Here is a 22318-nt window from a genome sequence, read left to right as displayed (position 1 = left end):
ATGGCTTTTCCCTTTTCCAGAAAATGCCCGACACAAAGGAACCACTTGGTGGATGTCTGTTCAGTCAGTGACTGTTTTTAGCCTATGCGCTACCCTGCTGAGCTCCCAGAGGAGGAGTGTAATGCCACAGCAGATCATCTGGCAGACATACAATAGACGGAAATATCATCACATTTCCCCAGGTTCTGGTAAACTGAGGAAGTGTGAAGAATTTTTTAAATACAGTAGGTGTGAATGTCCTTATTTGTAAGACTGATTTTTTTTTTTTTTTTTTTACTTTTGCCAGTGTTAGACTTCATAATCTTGTTAAGATATTCTTTAAGCATAACTAGCCCTCAAGATGCTTAGTTTATTACTAGGGTTTAACAGGTACACAATTAGGAATAAATCAGTTTTGGGGATATTTGAAGAGTAAAGAAGAATATAATTTCAAAGGTTTTACTAATGATAAAAATCTAATCTTCTAAAATTCAATAATTTCTTAAAATTTCATCTTCTACTTTAATCTCCTAAATAACTAAAATATATTTTTTTAGGGAAAAATAATATAGTATAATTCACATTATATTTCTAAAGAGGACAAGACAAATTTACTATCTGCTCCATACTTTCATATTCATATTATTTTATTTAATTATCTCGTAGACCTAGTAGCCTTATATTTTCTGATGACAAAACTGAGGCACAGAGTGGTTCTGTAGCTTGTCTTGATCATCCAGCCTGTAGGTGTGAAAATCTTGGTTAACCTCAGGTCCATTGGACTCAAATTGATACCCTAGCCATCGATTCCATATTAACAATGTATTGCTTAATGTACTAATGCCCCTAAATTGTACACTTAAAAATAGTTGAAATGGTAAATTTTATGTTACGCATATCAACACACAAAAAAATTGGCAAAGGAGCTGAATAGACATTTCTGCAAAGAAGATGTACCAATAGCCATAAGCACAAATGAATATATATATGCTCAACGTCATTAGCGATTAGGGGAATGCAAACCAAAAACACAAGGTAGCACTTTACACTAGCTAGGATGGCTATAATTAAAATGACAGATAATGAGTGTTGGTGAGAATGTGGAGAAATTGTAACTCTCCTGCACTGCTGATGGGAATGTGAAAATGGTGCAGCGCTTTTGGAAAATAGTCTGACAGTTCTCCAACAGTTAAACATAGAATTACCATATGACCCAACAATCCACTGCTAGGTATATATCCAATAGAAATGAAGTCATATATCTACACAGAAGCTTGTATATGAATGTTCATAGCAACAGTGTTCATAATGGTCAAAACATGGAAACAACCCAAATATCCATCAAATGATGAAATGGATAAGCAAAATTTGAGATTTCCAATTCTAAAACAAAAGGAAACACAAAAACCCCACAACGCATTGCAAAGCAAACGGACTATGGGAGCCCATTGTTTTTAAAAACAATTCAAATACAGTATTGTTTAAAAGGAGGTAATAATTTTTGTATAAACTATTTCCCTTAATTTGTTCTTTAAATTCGGATCTTTTTGAACATTGATTTTTATCTGTACCTGTAATTTCTAGACAATAAACCTGATTTCTAAAATGTCCCCTAAAATTAATTTCTTCCACTTTTTAAGCTATCATTCTCCTTCCCTTTATAGTAAATCAAAATCCATACTAAACCTGTAAGTATTCAAATCAAAGATGAAAAAAACCAGTATTCTGAGGTATTTCCCAAAAACCCACATTTGTTTAAAACAACGTCGGTATAGGATGATACCATATGTGATGAAAATTCTCTCACATAATTTCCCCTTGATTTTCTTTCTTTTGTATGTTCCATTTCCTTTTACCCTTTAAAATTATTTTAAGACAATATAAGTACATAAAATGGAGTAATATAAAAACGTCTGTGTACTAACACAATATCTTAAAATTTTCTATTTGCCTCGTATATTTTTATTAATAAAAATTATAGATAAAGTTTGTCCTGCTTGTTGCCCTTACTAGTTTTAGTCTCTCCTTCCCTTCCTAGGGCACCCACTTTCAAGAATATAGTATGTATTTGTCTAGTTCATGCTTTTATACAACACCTTTTTTCTTACATCTGCATGTATGTATCCATGACCGATGAACAATAATACATTTGGTTATTGTTAATATTAATACATCTCCCATATCATTCAAAAATTATTATTTTCTCAGCATTCTTTTTTTTCAGCATTCTTTTTGAGATATCTTCTTGTTGATATATTTCATTTAGTTTAATAATTTGATCCATAATATTTCATCCTATGAATATATACCACAATTCATATATCCATTCCCCTGCTGATGGATAGAAAACTCTTTTCTATTTATTATAAACAATGCTACAGGACACATGGTTGTATATGTCTCTTTGTTCTCTGGGAGTATATGCCTTGATATGTCCCATTATTTTAAAAAATCATTTTGCATTACGGTATGCCTAGTGTGCATGGTTTAATAGTGAAATAGTATGGGAAAACATTTATTGGACAGTATAGTCTCTTCTGCACCCTTCTCTACCTTTAGTCTTGCTTCCCGAGTGCCATTACTTTAAACTGGATTGCTTTTAATTTTTCTGGCAGGTCACCTTTATATTTCTAAAAATAATATGCTTATGGCATTATGAAATGTAGACATTATTTACTGATTTCTGGCTATAATGAGGATTTACTTATACACATACTTTTTCTCCCCTTCTTTCCCCATGCTGCTACCATATATAGTTTGTCACTTTTTTCAATTCCTTCAGTAATCACTCTGCAACCTCAGAAGAATCTTCTTAAACTCCATTTCTTGTTCAACGAAATAGAGACTGTTTCTTGGAGCTCCCCTTCCCCCATTTTTTCTTTTTAATAAAATAAAGACATTAGCACTCTTACCCTTCCCTCCATTTCTCCCTCCACTTCCCAATCTCTGTCAACTGTAACTTTACACTTTTACTTAAGTCAGGGTTGATAATATGTTCTGTGCTATGGGTTCATTTTAAAAAATAAAAAACCCAGTAAACTGCATTTGCATTTTTATGAGTATGTAAATATTGTTCCTTGCAGAAGCAAGTAATATGTGATTATATTACCACACTTTTTGGTGGTTCCAGTGTCACAGGAGAATGTTTTTCAAAAAAATTTTAGAAACATTCCACCCTGTTGATTTAAATTGTGCCAAATTTTACTTGGCTTCATTTTTAGTTTTTATGTTTTGTTTTGTGTTTGTTTTGCTTTTTCTGGAGTTTCAAATTGCTTCTTTTAAAAAAAATTTTTTTAACCTTCTGTGTGCTGCTATTATATAAGCTTCTTCACTGAGACCTGTTCCCAGGGCACCCTGTCCAGGAAACCCTTTATCCTCCTGCTGCAATCTGGATTAGGCCTTTTCTAAAATTGCTGCAAGCCATCACTCTGAATTTTCCCTTAGCTGGTTTCTAACGGATACTGTTTTCTAGATATTTTTCCCTTCCTCCTTATTGATTAACTAATTCCTTATATGACCTGCCAGGAAATATTGTGTAAGTCGGAATCTGTGCATGCCTGAAATTCTTTTTATTGTGCCTTCCTCGCTTGATAGTTTGGTGGAATATCAATTTCCAGGTCGACGAGCCTTTCCAATAAAACTTTGAGACAATTCCTGCCTTATCATTTAGCATCAGTATCACTTCTGAGAAGTCAGATGCCATTCTGATTTTTACTCCTCACTGGTTACTTGCAGATTTGTGACTTGTAAAATATCCTCCCCATTACTGATGTTCTAAAATTTTAGAGATAGGTCTAAATCTGTTTAGGGGGGTTCTTTTTCATGTAACTTTGTCCTCATTTGAAGACACTTTTGATTCCATGTCTCCTGTCAACTCTAAGCAATTACATTATTTCTTTGATAACTTCCTCTCCTCTTATTTTTTTGGATCTCTTTCTAGAATCTGTATTAGATGGATGTTGAACCCTCTGCATAGATCTTCTATATTTCTTATCACTTCTCTAATATGTTTGTTTCACGTTTGAGACCTTGCCGTACCCTGTTTTTTCAGTGCTTCTATTAAACATTTATTTGCTATTTATATTTGTAAATTTCCAAATATTCATTTTCATTTTATTCTGTTCTGGTTTTATGCATGCAATATTTTCTTAAGCCTTACTAGAAATACAAATTTAGAGGATCATTGTTTGTTTTAGAAATTCTCTTTTCTTTTATTCCCTGAATTCTCTGTTTCTGCTAGGATCATGTTCTCCTCCTATTTATCTTGGCTTTATTTTTTTTTAATCTCCCAATTTCCCCATATATCTAGAAACCCTTTGTTTTTCTTTCATGTTTAAGAATAAAATAATAGGCTGACTGGGAAAGCATGATGCACATAAGCAGGGATTGTTGGCCTAAATGGGTGGACAGGGCACTGGCTAGATGAGGAGAGATATGGTCATAGACACCAGTACCTCACAGCTGCTAGATTCCTCCCCAGATAATGTCCTTTTTTTTTTTTTTTTGGTATTTATTTATTTAACATCTTTATTGGAGTATAATTGCTTTAAAATGGTGTTCTAGTTTCTGCCTTACAGCAAAGTGAATCAGCTATACATACACACACATCCCCATATCTCCCCCTTCCTGTGTCTCCCCCCAAAGCTCCCTATCCCACCCCTCCAGGCAGTCACAAAGCAACAAGCTGATCTCGCTGTGCCATGCGGCCGCCTCCCACTCGCTGTCTATTTTACATTTCGTAGTGTATATATGTCCATGCCAATCTCTGACTTTGTCCCAGCTTATCCTTCCCCCTCCCTGTGTCCTCAAGTCCATTCTCTACATCTGGGTCGTTATGCTTGTCCTGCCCCTAGGTTCTTCAGAACCTTATTTATTTTTTATTTAATTCCATATATATTGTTAACATACGGTATTTGTTTATCTCTTTCTGACTCACTTCACTGTATATGACTATATAGGTCCATCCACTTCACTACAAATAAATCAATTTTGTTTCTTTTTATGGCTGAGTAATATTCCATTGTATATATGTGCCACATCTTTATCCATTCATCTGTCAATGGACACTTAGGTTGCTTCCATGTCCTGGTGATTGTGAATAGAGCTGCAATGAACATTGTGGTACATGACTCTTTTTGAATTATGGTTTTCGCAGGGTATATGCCCCGTAGTGGAATTGCTGGTTCGTATGGTAGTTCTCTTTTTAGTTTTTTAAGGAACCTCCATACTGTTCTCCATAGTGGCTATATCAATTTACATTCCCACCAACAGTGCAAGAGGGTTCCCTTTTCTCCAAACCCTCTCCAGCATTTATTGTTTGTAGATTTTTTGATGATGGCCATTCTGACTGGTGTGAGGTGATACCTCATGGTAGTTTTGATTTGCATTTCTCTCATTAGTGATGTTGAGCATTCTTTCATGTGTTTGTTAGCAGTCTGTATATCTTCTTTGGAGAAATGTCTGTTTAGGTCTTCTGCCCATTTTTGGATTGGGTTGTGTGTTTTTTTGAAATTGAGCTGCATGGGCTGCTTGTAAATTTTGGAGAATAATCCTTTGTCCGTTGATTCATTTGCAAATATTTTCTCCCATTCTGAGGGTTGTCTTTTGGTCTTGTTTATGGTGTGCTTTTTTTTAACATCTTTATTGGGGTATAATTGCTTTACAATGGTGTGTTAGTTTCTGCTTTATAACAAAGTGAATCAGTTATACATATACATATGTTCCCATATCTCTTCCCTCTTGAATGTTCCTCCCTCCCACCCTCCCTATCCCACCCTTCAAGGTGGTCACAAAGCACCAAGCTGATATCCCTGTGCTATACGGCTGCTTCCCAGTAGCTGTCTACCTTACGTTTGGTAGTGTATATATGTCCATGCCTCTCTCTCGCTTTGTCACACCTTACCCTTCCCCCTCCCCATATCCTCAAGTCCGTTCTCCAGTAGGTCTGTGTCTTTATTCCTGTCTTACCCCTAGGTTCTTCATGACTTTTTTTTTTCTTAAATTCCATATATATGTGTTAGCATACAGTATTTGTCTTTCTCTTTCTGACTTACTTCACTCTGCATGACAGACTCTAGGTCTATCCACCTCATTACAAATAGCTCAATTTCGTTTCTTTTTATGGCTGAGTAATATTCCATTGTATATATGTGCCACATCTTCTTTATCCATTCATCCGATGATGGACACTTAGGTTGTTTCCATCTCCGGGCTATTGTAAATAGAGCTGCAATGAACATTTTGGTACATGACTCTTTTTGAATTATGGTTTTCTCAGGGTATATGCCCAGTAGTGAACTACCATGTAACCCAGGGATTGCTGGGTTATATGGTAGTTCTATTTGTAGTTTTTTAAGGAACCTCCATACTGTTCTCCATAGTGGCTATACCAATTCACATTCCCACCAGCAGTGCAGGAGTGTTCCCTTTTCTCCACACCCTCTCCAGCATTTATTGTTTCCAGATTTTTTGATGATGGCCATTATGACTGGTGTGAGATGATATCTCATTGTAGTTTTGATTTGCATTTCCCTAATGATTAGTGATGTTGAGCATTCTTTCATGTGTTTGTTGGCAGTCTGTATATCTTCTTTGGAGAAATGTCTATTTAGGTCTTCTGCCCATTTTTGGATTGGGTTGTTTGTTTTTTTGATATTGAGCTTCATGAGCTGCATCTAAATTTTGGAAATTAATCCTTTGTCAGTTGCTTCATTTGCAAATATTTTCTCCCATTCTGAGGGTTGTCTTTTGGTCTTATTTATGGTTTCCTTTGTTGTGCAAAAGCTTTGAAGTTTCATTAGGTCCCATTTGTTTTTGTTTTTATTTCCATTTCTCGAGGAGGCTGGTCAAAAAGGATCTTGCTGTGATTTGTCATAGAGTGTTCTGCCTATGTTTTCTTCTAAGAGTTTGATAGTTTCTGGCCCTACATTTAGGTCTTTAATCCATTTTGAGCTTATTTTTGTGTATGGTGTTAGGGAGTGATCTAATCTCATACTTTTACATGTACCTATCCAGTTTTCCAGGCACCAGTTATTAAAGAGGCTGTCCTTTCTCCACTGTACATTCCTGCCTCCTTTATCAAAGATAAGGTGACCATACGTGCATGGGTTTATCTCTGGAATTTCTATCCTGTTCCATTGATCTTTCTGTTTTTGTGCCAGTACCATATTGTCTTGATTACTGTAGCTTTGTAGTATAGTCTGAAGTCAGGGAGCCTGATTCCTCCAGCCCCGTTTTTCTTTCCCAAGATTGCTTTGGCTATTCGGGGTCTTTTGTGTTTCCATACAAATTGTGAAATTTTTTGTTCTAGTTCATTGAAAAATGCCATTGGTAGTTTGATAGGGATTGCATTGAATCTGTAGATTGCTTTGGGTAGTAGAGTCATTTTCACATTGTTGATTCTTCCAATCCAAGAACATGGTATATCTCTCCATCTATTTGTATCATCTTTAATTTCTTTCATCAGTGTCTTATAACTTTCTGCATACAGGTCTTTTGTCTCCTTAGGTAGGTTTATTCCTAGATATTTTATTCTTTTTGTTGCAGTGGTAAATGGGAGTCTTTTCTTGTTTTCACTTTCAGATTTTTCATCATTAGTGTATAGGAATGCAAGAGATTTCTGTGCATTAATTTTGTATCCTGCAAATTAACCAAATTCATTGATTAGCTCTAGTAGTTTTCTGGTAGCATATTTAGGATTCTCTATGTATAGTATCATGTTATCTGCAAACAGTGACAGCTTTACTTCTTCTTTTCCAATTTGGATTCCTTTTATTTCCTTTTCTTCTCTGATTGCTGTGACTAAAACTTCCAAAACTATATTGAATAAGAGTGGTGAGAGTGGGCAACCTTGTCTTGTTACTGATCTTAGTGGAAATGCTTTCAGTTTTTCACCATTGAGGATGATGTTGGCTGTGGGCTTGTCATATATGGCCTTTATTATGTTGAGGAAAGCTCCCTCTATGCCTACTTTCTGGAGGGTTTTTATCATAAATGGGTGTTGAATTTTGTCAAAAGCTTTCTCTGCATCTATTGAGATGATCATATGGTTTTTCTCCTTCAATTTGTTAATATAGTTTATCACATTGATTGATTTGTGTATATTGAAGAATCCTTGCATTCCTGGCATAAACCCCACTTGATCATGGTGTATGATCCTTTTAATGTGCTGTTGGATTCTGTTTGCTAATATTTTGTTGAGGATTTTTGCATCTATGTTCATCAGTGATATTGGCCTGTAGTTTTCTTTCTTTGTGACAGCCTTGTCTGGTTTTGGTATCTAGGTGATGGTGGCCTCATAGAATGAATTTGGGAGTGTTACTCCCTCTGCTATATTTTGGAAGAGTTTGAGAAGGCTAGGTGTTAGCTCTTCTCTAAATGTTTGATAGAATTCGCCTGTAAAGCCATCTGGTCCTGTGCTTTTGTTTGTTGGAAGATTTTTAATCACAGTTTCAATTTCAGTGCTTGTGATTGGTCTGTTCATATTTTCTATTTCTTCCTGATTCAGTCTTGGCAGGTTGTGCATTTCTAAGAATTTGTCCATTTCTTCCAGGTTGTCCATTTTATTGACATAGAGTTGCTTGTAGTAATCTCTCATGATCTTTTGTATTTCTGCAGTGTCAGTTGTTACTTCTCCTTTTTCATTTCTAATTCTGTTGATTTGAGTTTTCTCCCTTTTTTTCTTGATGAGTCTGGCTAATGGTTTATCTATTTTGTTTATCTTCTCAAAGAACCAGCTTTTAGCTTTATTGATCTTTGCTGTTGTTTCCTTCATTTCTTTTTCATTTATTTCTGATCTGATTTTTATGATTTCTTTCCTTCTTCTAAGTTTGGGGTTTTTTTGTTCTTCTTTCTCTAATTGCTTGAGGTGCAAGGTTAGGTTGTTTATTCGAGATGTTTCCTGTTTCTTAAGGTGGGCTTGTATTGCTATAAACTTCCCTCTTAGAACTGCTTTTGCTGCATCCCATAGGTTTTGGGTCATTGTGTCTCCATTGTCATTTGTTTCTAGGTATTTTTTTAATTTCCTCTTTGATTTCTGCAGTGATCACTTCGTTATTAAGTAGTGTATTGTTTAGCCTCCATGTGTTTGTATATTTTACACATCTTTTCCTGTAATTGATATCTAGTCTTATGGCATTGTGGTCAGAAAAGATACTTGGTACAATTTCAGTTTTCTTAAATTTGCCAAGGCTTGATTTGTGACCCAAGATATCATCTATCCTGGAGAGTGTTCCATGAGCACTTGAGAAGAAAGTGTATTCTGCTGTTTTTGGATGGAATGTCGTATAAATATCAATTAAGTCCATCTTGTTTAATGTATCATTTAAAGCTCATGTTTCCTTATTTATTTTCATTTTGGATGATCTGTGCATTGGTGAAAGTGGGGTGTTAAAGTCCCCTACTATGAATGTGTTACTGTCGATTTCCCCTTTTATGGCTGTTAGTATTTGCCTTATGTATTGAGGTGCTCCTATGTTGGGTACATAAATATTTACAATCGTTATATCTTCTTCTTGGATCAATCCCTTGATCATTATGTGGTGTCCTTCTTTGTCTCTTCTAATAGTCTTTATTTTAAAGTCTGTTTTGTATGATATGAGAATTGCTACTCCAGCTTTCTTTTGGTTTCCATTTGCATGGAATATCTTTTTCCATCCCCTTATTTTCAGTGTGTATGTGTCCTTAGTTCTGAAGTGGGTCTCTTTTAGACAGCATATATATCGGTCTTGTTTTTGTATCCATTCAGCCAATCTGTGTCTTTTGGTGGGAGCATTTAGTCCATTGGATCTTGCTATGATTTATGTCATAGAGTGTTCTGCCTGTGTTTTCCTCTAAGAGTTTGATAGTGTCTGGCCTTACATTTAGGTCTTTAATCCATTTTGTGTTGATTTTGTGTATGGTGTTAGGGAGTGTTCTAATTTCATTCTTTTACATGTAGCTGTCCAGTTTTCCCAGCACCACTTATTGAAGAGGCTGTCCTTTCTCCACTGTACATTCCTGCCTCCTTTATCAAAGATAAGGTGACCATATGTGCGTGGGTTTATCTATGGGCTTTCTATCCTGTTCCACTGATCTATCTTTATGTCTTTGTGCCAGTACCATACTGTCTTGATTAGTGTAGCTTTGTAGTACAGTCTGAAGTCAGGGAGCCTGATTCCTCCAGCTCCGTTTTTCTTTCTCAAGATTGCTTTGGCTATTCGGGGTCTTTTGTGTTTCCAAACAAATTGTGAAATTTTTTGTTCTAGTTCATTGAAAAATGCCATTGGTAGTTTGATAGGGATTGCATTGAATCTGTAGATTGCTTTGGATAGTAGAGTCGTTTTCACAATGTTGATTCTTCCAATCCAAGAACATGGTATATCTCTCCATCTGTTTGTATCATCTTTAATTTCTTTCATCAGTGTCTTAGAGTTTTCTGCATACTGATCTTTTGTCTCCTTAGGTAAGTTTATTCCTAGATATTTTGTTCTTTTTGTAGCAATGGTAAATGTGAGTGTTTGCTTAATTTCTGTTTCAGATTTTTCATAATTAGTGTATAGGAATGCAAGAGATTTCTGTGCATTAATTTTGTATCCTGCTACTTTACCAAATTCATTGATTAGATCTGGTAGTTTTCTAGTAACATCTTTAGGATTCTCTATGTATAGTATCATGTTATCTGCAAACAGTGACTGTTTCACTTCTTCTTTTCCGATTTGGATTCCTTTATTTCTTTTTCTTGTCTGATTGCTGTAGCTAAAACTTCCAAAACTATGTTGAATAATAGTGGTGAGAGTGGACAGCCTTGTCTTGTTCCTGATCTTAGAGGAAATGGTTTCAGTTTTTCACCATTGAGAATGATGTTGGCTGTGGGTTTGTCATATATGGCCTTTATTATGTTGAGGTAAGTTCCCTGCATGCCTACTTTCTGGAGAGTTTTTATCATAAATCGGTGTTGAATTTTGTCAAAAGCTTTCTCTGCATCTATTGAGATGATCATATGGTTTTTCTCCTTCAATTTGTTAATATGGTTTATCACATTGATTGATTTGCATATATTGAAGAAACCTTGCATTCCTGGGATAAACCCCACTTGATCATGGTGTATGATCCTTTTAATGTGCTGTTGGATTCTCTTTACTAGTATTTTGTTGAGGATTTTGCATCTATGTTCATCAGTGATATTGACCTATAGTTTTCTTTCTTTGTGACATCTTTGTCTGGTTTTGGTATCAGGGTGATGGTGGCCTCGTCGAATGAGTTTTGGATTGTTCCTTCCTCTGCTCTATTTCGGAAGAATTTGAGAAGGTTTAGTGTTAGCTCTTCTCTAAATGTTTGATAGAATTCGCCTGTGAAGCCATCTGGTCCTGGGCTTTTGTTTGTTGGAAGATTTTTAATCACAGTCTCAATTTCAGTGCTTGTGATTGGTCTGTTTATGTTTTCGATTTCTTCCTGATTCAGTCTTGGCAGGTTGTGCATTTCTAAGAATTTGTCCATTTCTTCCAGGTTGTCCATTTTATTGGCATATAGTTGCTTGTAGTAATCTCTCATAATCCTTTGTGTTTCTGCAGTGTTGGTTGTTATTTCTCCTTTTTCATTTCTAATTCTGTTGACTTGAGTCTTCTCCCTTTTTTTCTCGATGCGTCTGGCTAATGGTTTATCAATTTTGTTTATCTTCTCAAAGAACCAGCTTTTAGTTTCATTGATCTTTGCTATTGTTTCCTTCATTTCTTTTTCATTTATTTCAGATCTGATGTTTATGATTTCTTTCCTTCTGCTAACTTTGGGGGTTTTTTGTTCTTCTTTCTCTTAGGTGTAAGGTTAGGTTGTTTATTTGAGATGTTTGTTGTTTCTTGAGGTAGGGTTGTATTGCTACAAACTTCCCTGTTAGAACTGTTTTTGCTGCATCACATAGGTTTTGGGTCATCCTGTTTTCATTGTCATCTGTTTCTAGGTATTTTTTGATTTTCTCTTTGATTTCTTCAGTGATCTCTTGGTTATTTAGAAGTGTATTGTTTCCCCTCCATGTTTTTGTATTTTGTATGGATTTTTTTCCTGTAATTGATATCTAGTCTCATAGCATTGTGGTTGGAAAAGATACTTGATATGATTTCAATTTTCTTAAATTTACCAAGGCTTGATTTGTGACCCAAGATATCATCTATCCTGGAGAATGTTCCATGAGCACTTGAGAAGAAAGTGTATTCTGTTGTTTTGGGATGGAATGTCCTATAAATATCAATTAAGTCCATCTTGTTTAATGTATCATTTAAAGCTCATGTTTCCTTATTTATTTTCATTTTGGATGATCTGTCCATTGGTGAAAGTGGGGTGTTAAAGTCCCCTACTATGAATGTGTTACTGTTGATTTCCCCTTTTATGGCTGTTAGTATTTGCCTTATGTATTGAGGTGCTCCTATGTGGGGTGCATAAATATTTACAATTTTTATATCTTCTTCTTGGATCGATCCCTTGATCATTATGTGGTGTCCTTCTTTGTCTCTTGTAATAGTCTTTCTTTTAAAGTCTATTTGTTTGATATGCGAATTGCTACTCCAGCTTTCTTTTGATTTCCATTTGCATGGAATATCTTTTTCCATCCCCTCACTTTCAGTCTGTATGTGTCCTTAGGCCTGCAGTGGGTCTCTTTTAGACAGCATATATATGGGTCCTGTTTCTGTATCCATTCAGCCAGTCTATGTCTTTTGGTTGGAGCATTTAATCCATTTACATTTAAGGTAATTATCAATATGTATGTTCCTATTACCATTTTCTTAATTGTTTGGGGTTTGTTTTTGTAGGTCTTTTCCTTCTCTTGTGTTTCCTGTCTAGAGAAGTTCCTTTAGCATTTGTTGTAAAGCTGGTTTGGTGGTGCTGAATTCTCTTAGCTTTTGCTTGTCTGTAAAGGTTTTAATTTCTCTGCTGTATCTGAATGAGATCCTTGCTGGGTAGAGTAATCTTGGTTGTAGGTTTTTCCCTTTCATCATTTTAAATATGTCCTGCCACTCCCTTCTGGCTTGCAGAGTTTCTGCTGAAAGTTCAGTTGTTAGCCTTATGGGGATTCCCTTGTATGTTATTTGTTGTTTTTCCCTTGTTGCTTTTAATATTTTTTCTTTGTATTTAATTTTTGATAGTTTGATTAATAAGTGTCTTGGTGTTTTTCTCCTTGCATTTATCCTTTATGGGATTCTCTGTGCTTCCTGGACTGGATTAACTATTTCTTTTCCCATATTAGGGAAGTTTTCAACTATAATTTCTTCAAATATTTTCTCAGTTCCTTTCTTTTTCTCTTCTTCTTCTGGCACCCCTATAATTTGAATATTGGTGCATTTAGTGTTGTCCCAGAGGTCTCTAAGACTGTCCTCAATTCATTTCATTCTGTTTTCTTTATTCTGCTCTGCAGTAGCTATTTCCACTATTTTATCTTCCAGGTCACTTATCTGTTCTTTTGCCTCAGTTATTGTGCTATTGATTCCTTCTAGAGAATTTTATTTTCATTTATTGTGTTGGTCATCATTGTTTGTTTGCTCTTTAGTTCTTCTAGGTCCTTGTTAAATGTTTCTTGTATTTTCTTTATTCTATATCCAAGATTTTGGTTCATCTTTACTATCATTACTCTGAATTATTTTTCAGGTAGACTACCTATTTCCTCTACACTTCTTTGGTCTGGTGGGTTTTTACGTTGCTCCTTCATCTGCTGTGTATTTCTCTGTCTTCTCATTTTGCTTAACTTACTATGTTTGGCATCTCCTTTTCACAGGCTGCAGGTTCGTAGTTCCCGTTGTTTTTGGTGTCTGCCCCCAGTGGCTAAGGTTGGTTCAGTGGGTTGTGTAGGCTTCCTGGTGGAGGGAACTAGTGCCTGTGTTCTGGTGGATGAGGCTGGATCTTGTCTTTCTGGTGGGCAGTTCCGTGTCTAGTGCTGTGTTTTGGGGTGTCTGTGCCCTTATTATGATTTTAGGCAGCCTCTCTGATAATGGGTGGGATTGTGTTCCTGTCTTGCTAGTTGTTTGGCATATGGTGTGCAGCACTGTAGCTTGCTGGTCGTTGAGTGGGGCTGGGTCTTAACGTTTAGATAGAGATCTCTGGGAGAGCTTTCGTCATTTGATATTACGTGGAGCCAGGAGGTCTCTGGTGGACCAATGTCCTGAACTCGTCTCTCCCACCTCAGAGGCACAGGCCTGTCACCCGGCCAGAGCACCAAGACCCTGTCAGCCTCATGGCTCAGAAGAAAAGGGAGAAAAAAAGAAAGAAAGAAAATAAAGTTATTAAAATAAAAAATAATTATTAAAATAAAAAAATTAAAAAATAATTTAAAAAAGAGAAAAAAAAAGAGAAGAGAGCAACCAAACCAAAAAACCAATCCACCAATTATAACAAGTGCTAAAATCTATACTTAAAAAAAAAAAAAAAACCAAAAACGGGCCGAACCCTAGGACAAATGGTAAAAGCAAAGATATACAGACAAAATCACACAAAGAAGCATACACATACACAGTCACAAACAGAGAAAAAGGAAAAAATATATATAAACTATATAAAAAAAAAGGAGGGAGAGAGCAACCAAATCAATAAAGAAATCTACCAATGATAATAAATTCGAAATACTACACAAAGTTAAATATAAAAGCAGAAACAAATTAGATGCAGAAAGCAAACCCCAAATCTACAGTTGCTCCCAAAATCCACTGCCTCAATTTTGGGGTGATTCATTGTCTATTCAGGTATTCCACAGATGCAGGGTACATCAAGTTGATTGTGGAGATTTAATCTACTACTCCTGAGGCTGGGGAGAGATTTCCCTTTCTGTTTTTTGTTCGCACAGCTCCTGGGGTTCAGCTTTGGATTTGGCCTCGCCCCTGCATGTAGGTCGCCTGAGGGCGTGTGTTCTTCGCTCAGACAGGACCGGGTTAAAGGAGCAGCTGATTCGGGGGCTCTGGCTCACTCAGGATTGGGGGAGGGAGAGGTACGGAATGGGGGGCAAGCCTGCGGCCACAGAGACTGACATGGCATTGCCCTAGCCTGAGGCGTGCCGTGTGTTCTGGCGGGGAAGTTGTCCCTGGATCACGGGACCCTGGCAGTAGCGGGCTGCACAGGCTCCCCGGAGGGGAGGTGTGGATAGTGACCTGTGCTTGCACACAGGCTTCTTGGTGGCTGCAGCAGCAGTCTTATCGTCTCATGCCCGTCTCTGGAGTCTGCGCTGATAGCCGCAGCTCGAGCCCGTCTCTGGAGCTCGTTTAGGCGGTCCTCTGAATCCCCTCTCCTCGTGCACCCTGAAACTATGGTCTCTTGCCTCTTCGGCAGGTCCAGACTTTTTCCTGTACTTCCTCCCAGCTAGCTGTGGCGCACTAGCCCCCTTCAGGCTGTGTTCACGCCGCCAACCCCAGTCCTTTCCCTGGTATCCGACCTCCGAAGCTCGAGCCTAACCTTCCAGCCCCCATCTGCCCCGGCGGGTGAGCAGACAAGCCTCTCGGGCTGGTGAGTGCTGGTCGGCACCGATCCTCTGTGCGGGAATCTCTCTGCTTTGCCCTCCGCATCCCTGTTGCTGCACTCTCCTCCATGGCTCTGAAGCTTCCCCCTGCCACCCCCGCCCCTGTCTCCGCCAGTGAAGGGGCTTCTAGTGTGTGGAAAACTTTCCCCCTTCACAGCTCCCTCCCACTGGTGCAGGTCCCGTCCCTATCCTTTTGTCTGCTTTTTTCTTTTTTCTTTTGCCCTACCCCGGTACGTGGGGAGTTTCTTGCCTTTTGGGAAGTCTGAGGTCTTCTGCCAGCACTCAATAGGTGTTCTGTAGGAGTTGTTCCACATGTAGATGTATTTCTGATGTATTTGTGGGGAGGAAGGTGATCTCCACATCTTACTCTTCTGCCATCTTGAAGGTCTCCTCCCCAGATAATTTCTTAATTACTTTTGAGAATAAAACCTCAATTTGGGTGTGGAGAGTATGAAGGCTCTTCCATGTGCAGCAGAGTTAGAAGAGCCCCATTCATATGCAGAGTTTCCAGTTTTCAGCCAAAGGTCTAATTTCTTCCTGTGTTTTTACCTTCCATTTTTTCACCCCCCCCCCACTGCCCTCCCTCCCATCTCCACTGTATTCAACAGGGCAAACTGTCTTTTTTCAGCTATAGCCCACTCTGGAGGTATTCTGGTCCGCAGCTTCCTTTGTTCATCTCCTTCGGTTTTCCATCTTTTAGAAATTCAAAATCTCATAACCTCTTAACCTTCTCAGACTATCTTCTTTGTTGTGGGTATATATTTGATTTATTCATGTACTTTCATCCTAACAGAGTCTCTACAGAGATAAGAGAGAAATATACATGCTCAAACTGCCAGCTTGAACCAGAATACTTCTCTACACCATTTCTCATGATACTTTAGAAATCAGAATCTTTAACAACCTTGTAAATCAATTATACTTCAATAAAATAAATGAAAAAATCAGAATCTCTTAAAAAGTTCTTAAAGAGGATAAAAATAAAAATTTTAAACAAAGGTTGAATTCTTATTGTAGGAAAATGTATTGCAGTGAGTCAATAACCTTGCTTTTCTTCTAATTCATATTTCACAGTGTTTAAAAGACTGTAGCCAATTTGTTTTTGTTTTACCTTTTTCTTTAGCATTTTTGCCTAAAATATTACTTTCTTCCTCTAAATCCAAGCCATCTATATTTGAGGTGGGGAGAGTCTATCCCTGCTCCTTTGTTGTCTACATTTATGACTATTTCCATAAGAGTGTACTCCACTTAACACCCTACTTTAGAGTGTTAAATCTAAAAACAAATGGATTTTTTTCTTGTGGTTCAAAGACCATCCTAGATTCCTCAGCCTGTTCTAGCTCTCCAAATAAGAAGCTCAGCAACCCACAAGCTCCCAGAACACCATTCTCATGGATCTGAGGCAGAGCATCCCTGAAATTGCTAGAATGGCTTTATAGAAGTGTAGAAGAGCTGGTGCAGCTTTGAGTAAAAAGTTCTTTCTAGAAGGGCACATGACTGGGCTTAGAAGTATATATTTCACTTCCCTAAAATATGACTTCAGTTTTCTTGTTCTTCTTAATATCTATATATATGCCCTTGGGTTATAAGGAACCAGAAGAGAGGATGAATTTAATCAGCTCAAATCTATGACAACAAATAGAAAAAACAAAACAACATGTTTTCCTCCCTACTTGTGTTTGGAATATCTTTTCATCTTCCATTGTATTATAGAAAGCTTGTTGGAGTAGAAAAAAAGTCAGGGGCCTCACTCTGCTGTAATTAGCTGTGCAACTTTAAGCCTTGATTGCTTTGTCTATAAAAAGGGAGAAATGTGGACCAGATGATTTCTTAGAACATTTCTCTAGATTAAAAAAATCATGATAATGATTCTGTCATTCTATTCTTCACTATTTCAACTCTTCTTTCTTTTAATTTTTAAATATTTGTTTTCAGAGATACACTCTTTTACTCTTTCTTCTTCCAAACTCTTTAATAGTGCTGTTCCTCTACTTCCTTTTTATTTTTGCAGCTCTTTGTTTTTCCTCATTCTACTTATTCTGTTATTCCTCTATAGTTTTTCCTTTTCTGGGATCATTAAGGCTGTCCTTAGAGTGTGATATTAGGGCATGCATTAAGAAAATGCAAGAGGCCACCTTAATTCAGAATTTTATCTTTTCCTAAAAACATGCATTACTGTAGTATAACACAAGAATTTATAATCCAGAACTCATGCTTGACAGAACATCTTTTTGAAATCTTTTATCTTTTGCTTTCTGAGTGATTTTTTTATTTTTCTTTCTTATTTTGTTTTATTTTATCTGAACAGAGAATGGACATTCTTTGAAGTCTAATCATGATCACTACAGATGAACCCAATCTACCAACTTCCCAACATTCTATAGAGTATTAGAAGATTTTTACATTTTGAAGAAGGGGAGACAATCTAAAAAATTTTGGTGGAACTATTGAGAACTGAAATATGGTGGATTATGTTGATTTAGAACTTAAAATAGTTGGGTAAATTTGGGGTCAAGGTATACGTCTGAGTCTAATTCAGTTTGGATGTATGATTACTTTTCAAGTCATCTAAAGTTTAAAAAGTAATATTTATGATATCTAGCTTTTGATTTGTCATTTGGTCATAAAACATTAAAGAATTATGACTGTTGCTCTTACCACAGATTTATTAGACATCATCAAATATATAGTAGACTATGCTGTGACTAGGTGAAAACTGCAACTTCTGACACATAGCTTTGCAAATACAATGGCTCTAAATATAGAATGCAGTCAAAATATTTAGTTCATATTTTATGTCCAAAATTTTCCATTTTATATTCTTTTAGACACTTCAGCCTATAAACTGACCCATTTGGGTATTCTTTTGAATGTCTTATATTGATAGCTTTTATGTATATCTAACTTTGATCAATATGGGAATTTTCATTTTCAATAGCCTTAAAAATGGCTTAAGTGCTAACTTCCATTTCAGTTCAAAGAAAGACAGTTTGTTCTGGTCAAAGGCCAGTAGAAGTTACAGTTTGTACCAGGATGACCTGACATATCCAGGTCAGATTGACCAGATCAGAAAACACATCAGCCTCCAATTCAACCTCCTCATGAAATTCTTTACTAAATTTAATTTATTTGCACTGAACCACCCAAAGCTTCTGGCAGTCAGGTAAGTGGGCAGTGATGCAAAAAAGGAGACTCTCTGGAGTTTTTAGAACTAGTCCAAGGCAAACATAGGACTTTTCTACCTGAAAAAAAGACCACCTGCTATTTCTATGAATTTAACTTGTGTGGTATATTGCTCACATTCAGAATAAACCAAAGCCTCTGTTTGATGAACCCAAATAACTCAGATTTAGGCTACATATATATTACTTACATTTAGATTTCATTCATAGTTTGATTTGAATCTAAAAAAAACCCCAAACAATCAGGAAGAATGTGTCCTTTCCCCCTTCACTGACTTTTAATAGACATCATTGTAATGTAAAATTGAAGTGTGAAAATATGAAAGGATATTCTTTAATTCTTACCAGCTGAATACATATTCAATGTGCTTCCAGACTGTTCTAAAATCTTGAAAAGTTAGATGCATATGGTGATTGAAATGATTTTTTAATAAACATACTTTTAATAAATGTTTGTGACCCATTTATAAAATATACTTTAATAATATATGGATATGTGATTTCTTAATTATTAGTGAAATCTTTCATCAAATGCATTTGAAGACATGTAGATTATTTGACATAATAATTAGTTACCAATTATGAAGTTTTAGAGGGCATGAAATATGCCAAACACGTCATTTGAAGAACAGCTGTGAGTTTGACTGTATGCTATGTGCTATTTGTATTTTTTGTTTTCATGTTGATAGCATGACATTCCTTTATTTGGAGATCTTAATTTCTAGGTTACTTTAAATTTTAAGAAATTCTATACATATATAGTCATAACATTAGGAAACACAAAATAAGCAAGAAAATATTTGAAGGAAATTATAAATCTAATAGATTTCTGTCAGAAAGAAAATAGGCACAGGAACAGTTTTCTCTTCACATACTATGTTCATAGAATAAGAGAAAAGGTTGTGTTAATATAGTATTTGTTATTATGCAGTATTTTAATATCTGTATAAGTCTGTTCCATTATATTTGGTGTTTCATATATTTATTCTTTTATGGCTATAATCACCAATATATTTCATTTAAGAGTTCAAAACTATGTTAAATGAATTGTGTTTTTATATGGAATATATTTGCCATTATGAAGAATAGTTGGTTATATTGTTATTTCAAGCAATAAATCTGAATTCATTCTATTAGTTTAAAAATTGTAAAATTCAAAAGTTTAATTATATGTGTAACAAAAATTGAGCACATTTTCTGTAGCACTTCATTTAGTTGTGTTAATTTTTTAATGTGATGTGTCTACAGTATTTTTTATTTTGCATTTATTTTTCCAACGTGTTTACATTGTATGAGTTGAGCTTTTTTTACGCACAGATTCTCACTTGTAGCTGCTTGGCAGAATTTTTTGTTGTGATGTAACCACTGTTCTTATAAAAAATATGATGTGCATTTGTTTTGCATCTTTGTCTTCATTCCACATGTCCTATAGTTTGTATTTTTATATGAAGTTATTTATAAGGAATGGTAATTTAAAAGGCTGTGATCATCTCTTTCACCTTCATTGTTTTCACAAACAGATATTCTTAGTTCTTACTTTCTGATAGTCATAAACAGATTTTTAGTATGATGTAAGGCAGATAAGGCCACATATAGTTTACCTTCATATCATATCTTATGTCATGGAGTACTTATTTTAGCTATCTTTGGACAAGTTGTTTTGCTCATTCAATTTTATATCAATTTACTTTTTAAACTTGGGTTAAATTTTTTAGTTCATGGAAGTGTAATTTGCTATAAAATATTAGGAATTCTTCTGAAGATAGCACTTTCTAATTACAGTAACCAATCTTTATTGAGAGCTAAGCACTTTCAGACACTATCTAATTTATTCCTTGCACAACACCATGAAGTAAATATTGAACACAATTTTACAGATGAGGAAACTGAAAGGCAGAGAGGTTGATGTACTTGTCCGTGGTCATAGAAACAGAATGACTCACACCTGTCTCATCCCACTTTTAAACACTATCTTATACTGCCTCTCCCTTATGATTTTTGGTCTGTTTATTTCAGACCAAAACCAGTTAATTTGTGCTTGACTTATGTCCTTTAGTATTAACCTTGCACACTTCTATTTCTTCCATGATATCACAGTGAAGCAAAAAGAAAAAAAATTAATACAATTGAGTATTAAAATGTGTCTTTTCTTTTAGCCAGAAACATTTGAGCATCTTTTTATCAAGCATACAGAATCAGTGACATTTGGTCCTCTTCTTTTGGAGCCTGAAACCATTTCAGAAGATATCAGTGTTGATACATCATGGAAAAATAAAGATGAGATGGTACCACCAACTACAGTCTCTCTACTTTTGATGACTCGGGATCTTGAAAAGGGTTCTATTTGTATTAGTGACCAATGCAACAGTGCTCACTTCTCTGAGGTTGAGAGCACAGAGATAACCTGTGAGGAGGAAAGTAGGCGACAACCCTCTGTTAAATATGCCACCCTGCTCAGCAACTCTAAATCAGGTGAAACTGAGGAAGAGCAAAGGCTTGTAAATAGCGCAGTCAGCAAATGCTTCTCTAGCAACAATTCTCTACCTAAGGATTCTTTCTCTAATAACTCATGGGAGATAGAAACCCAGGCATTTTTTATATTATCAGATCAGCATCCCAATATAATTTCACCACACCTTCCATTCTCAGGAGGATTGGATGAACTTTTGAAACTCGAGGGAAATTTCCCTGAAGAAAATAATGACGAAAGGTCTGTCTATTATTTAGGAGTCACTTCAATCAAAAAGAGAGAGAGTGATGTGCTTTTGACTGATGAGTCGAGAGTGTTGTCCCCATTCCCATCCCACTGTTTATTCACCGACATCAGAATCCTCCAGGACAGTTGCTCACACCTTGTAGAAAATAACTTCAATTTAGGAACTTCTGATCAGAAGACTTTTGTATCTTACATACCTCAATTTCAGACTTGTTCTACTCAGACTCAGAAAATAGTGGAAAACAAGGTGTGTGACCTAACTGTCTAATTTCATTCCAGACACATCTCAGATTTATGATGTAATGAGTCATATGAAGGGTAATATATTCCACTCTAGTGTTGGTTAGGGGAGAGAAAAGAAAACTGTCAGAGGCAAATTTGAAAATGATTGTTTCAAAACTAATGGTATCTGTTTGTCCTCACTCAATAATATAGACAAAAAATGTGAGAAAGCCTTCAAGAGCCTAGCAGTGTAGACCAACTCTTCTAATGATTAATCAGCACCTTGGGAAGGTCTCCAGTGGCTTGTGTCTAGCTAGCCATAAACCCAACAGTACTATTTTCTTTGAACATCGAACCCATGTGGAAAGAGCTAGTCATCTGAATTACACTCACATCTGAAAGAACACTTCACACTAACACTTGTGAAATGTAACTATTTTCAAGGGTGTGGTTATTTTACCTTGAGTTGTCTTTTCTGTGCACTAATTTACACATACACACAATTATACCTAATAGGCATCCTTGTGCATTTTAAAAAGTGTGCAATGTATTTGTATTTTGTGCTACTAGACTGTGTGATTTGAAGATGTTTCGATTTAACATACTTTCCCTGAGTACTTACTCTGTGGTAGGCACTCAACTGAATGTTGCAGATAGATGATTTAGCCCTGGTCTAGGGGGTATACTTGTGAAGATATACAAGAAACAAATGTTCATGTATCAAATCTAAGATCTGTACCATAGAATGAAACT

General features: G+C 36.1%; 1 protein-coding gene across 6 annotated transcripts in view; it reads left to right on the top strand.

Moving 5' to 3' along the window:
• LEPR (leptin receptor) overlaps positions 1 to 22131 on the top strand; it is a 75276-nt gene extending 53145 nt beyond the window's left edge. For 3 of the 6 annotated variants that reach the window (XM_029228445.1, XM_029228443.1, XM_029228446.1), the window contains one exon: positions 20784 to 21611. In XM_029228445.1, coding sequence (XP_029084278.1) covers positions 20784 to 21611 — 828 coding nt within the window. Of the gene's footprint in view, positions 1 to 17753; positions 20018 to 20783 lie in introns of those variants that run through there. The other 3 variants (XM_029228449.1, XM_029228448.1, XM_029228444.1) reach the window with 2 other exon arrangements.
• Positions 22132 to 22318: the final 187 nt, after the last annotated feature.

The sequence above is a fragment of the Monodon monoceros genome, unplaced genomic scaffold (assembly GCF_005190385.1).
Source record: "Monodon monoceros isolate NGI ecotype Baffin Bay Population unplaced genomic scaffold, NGI_Narwhal_1 Super_Scaffold_18, whole genome shotgun sequence".
NCBI classification, from domain to species: domain Eukaryota; kingdom Metazoa; phylum Chordata; class Mammalia; order Artiodactyla; family Monodontidae; genus Monodon; species Monodon monoceros.
Note: the sequence above shows the minus strand (reverse complement) of the source record. Positions and strands in the feature narration are given on the sequence as shown.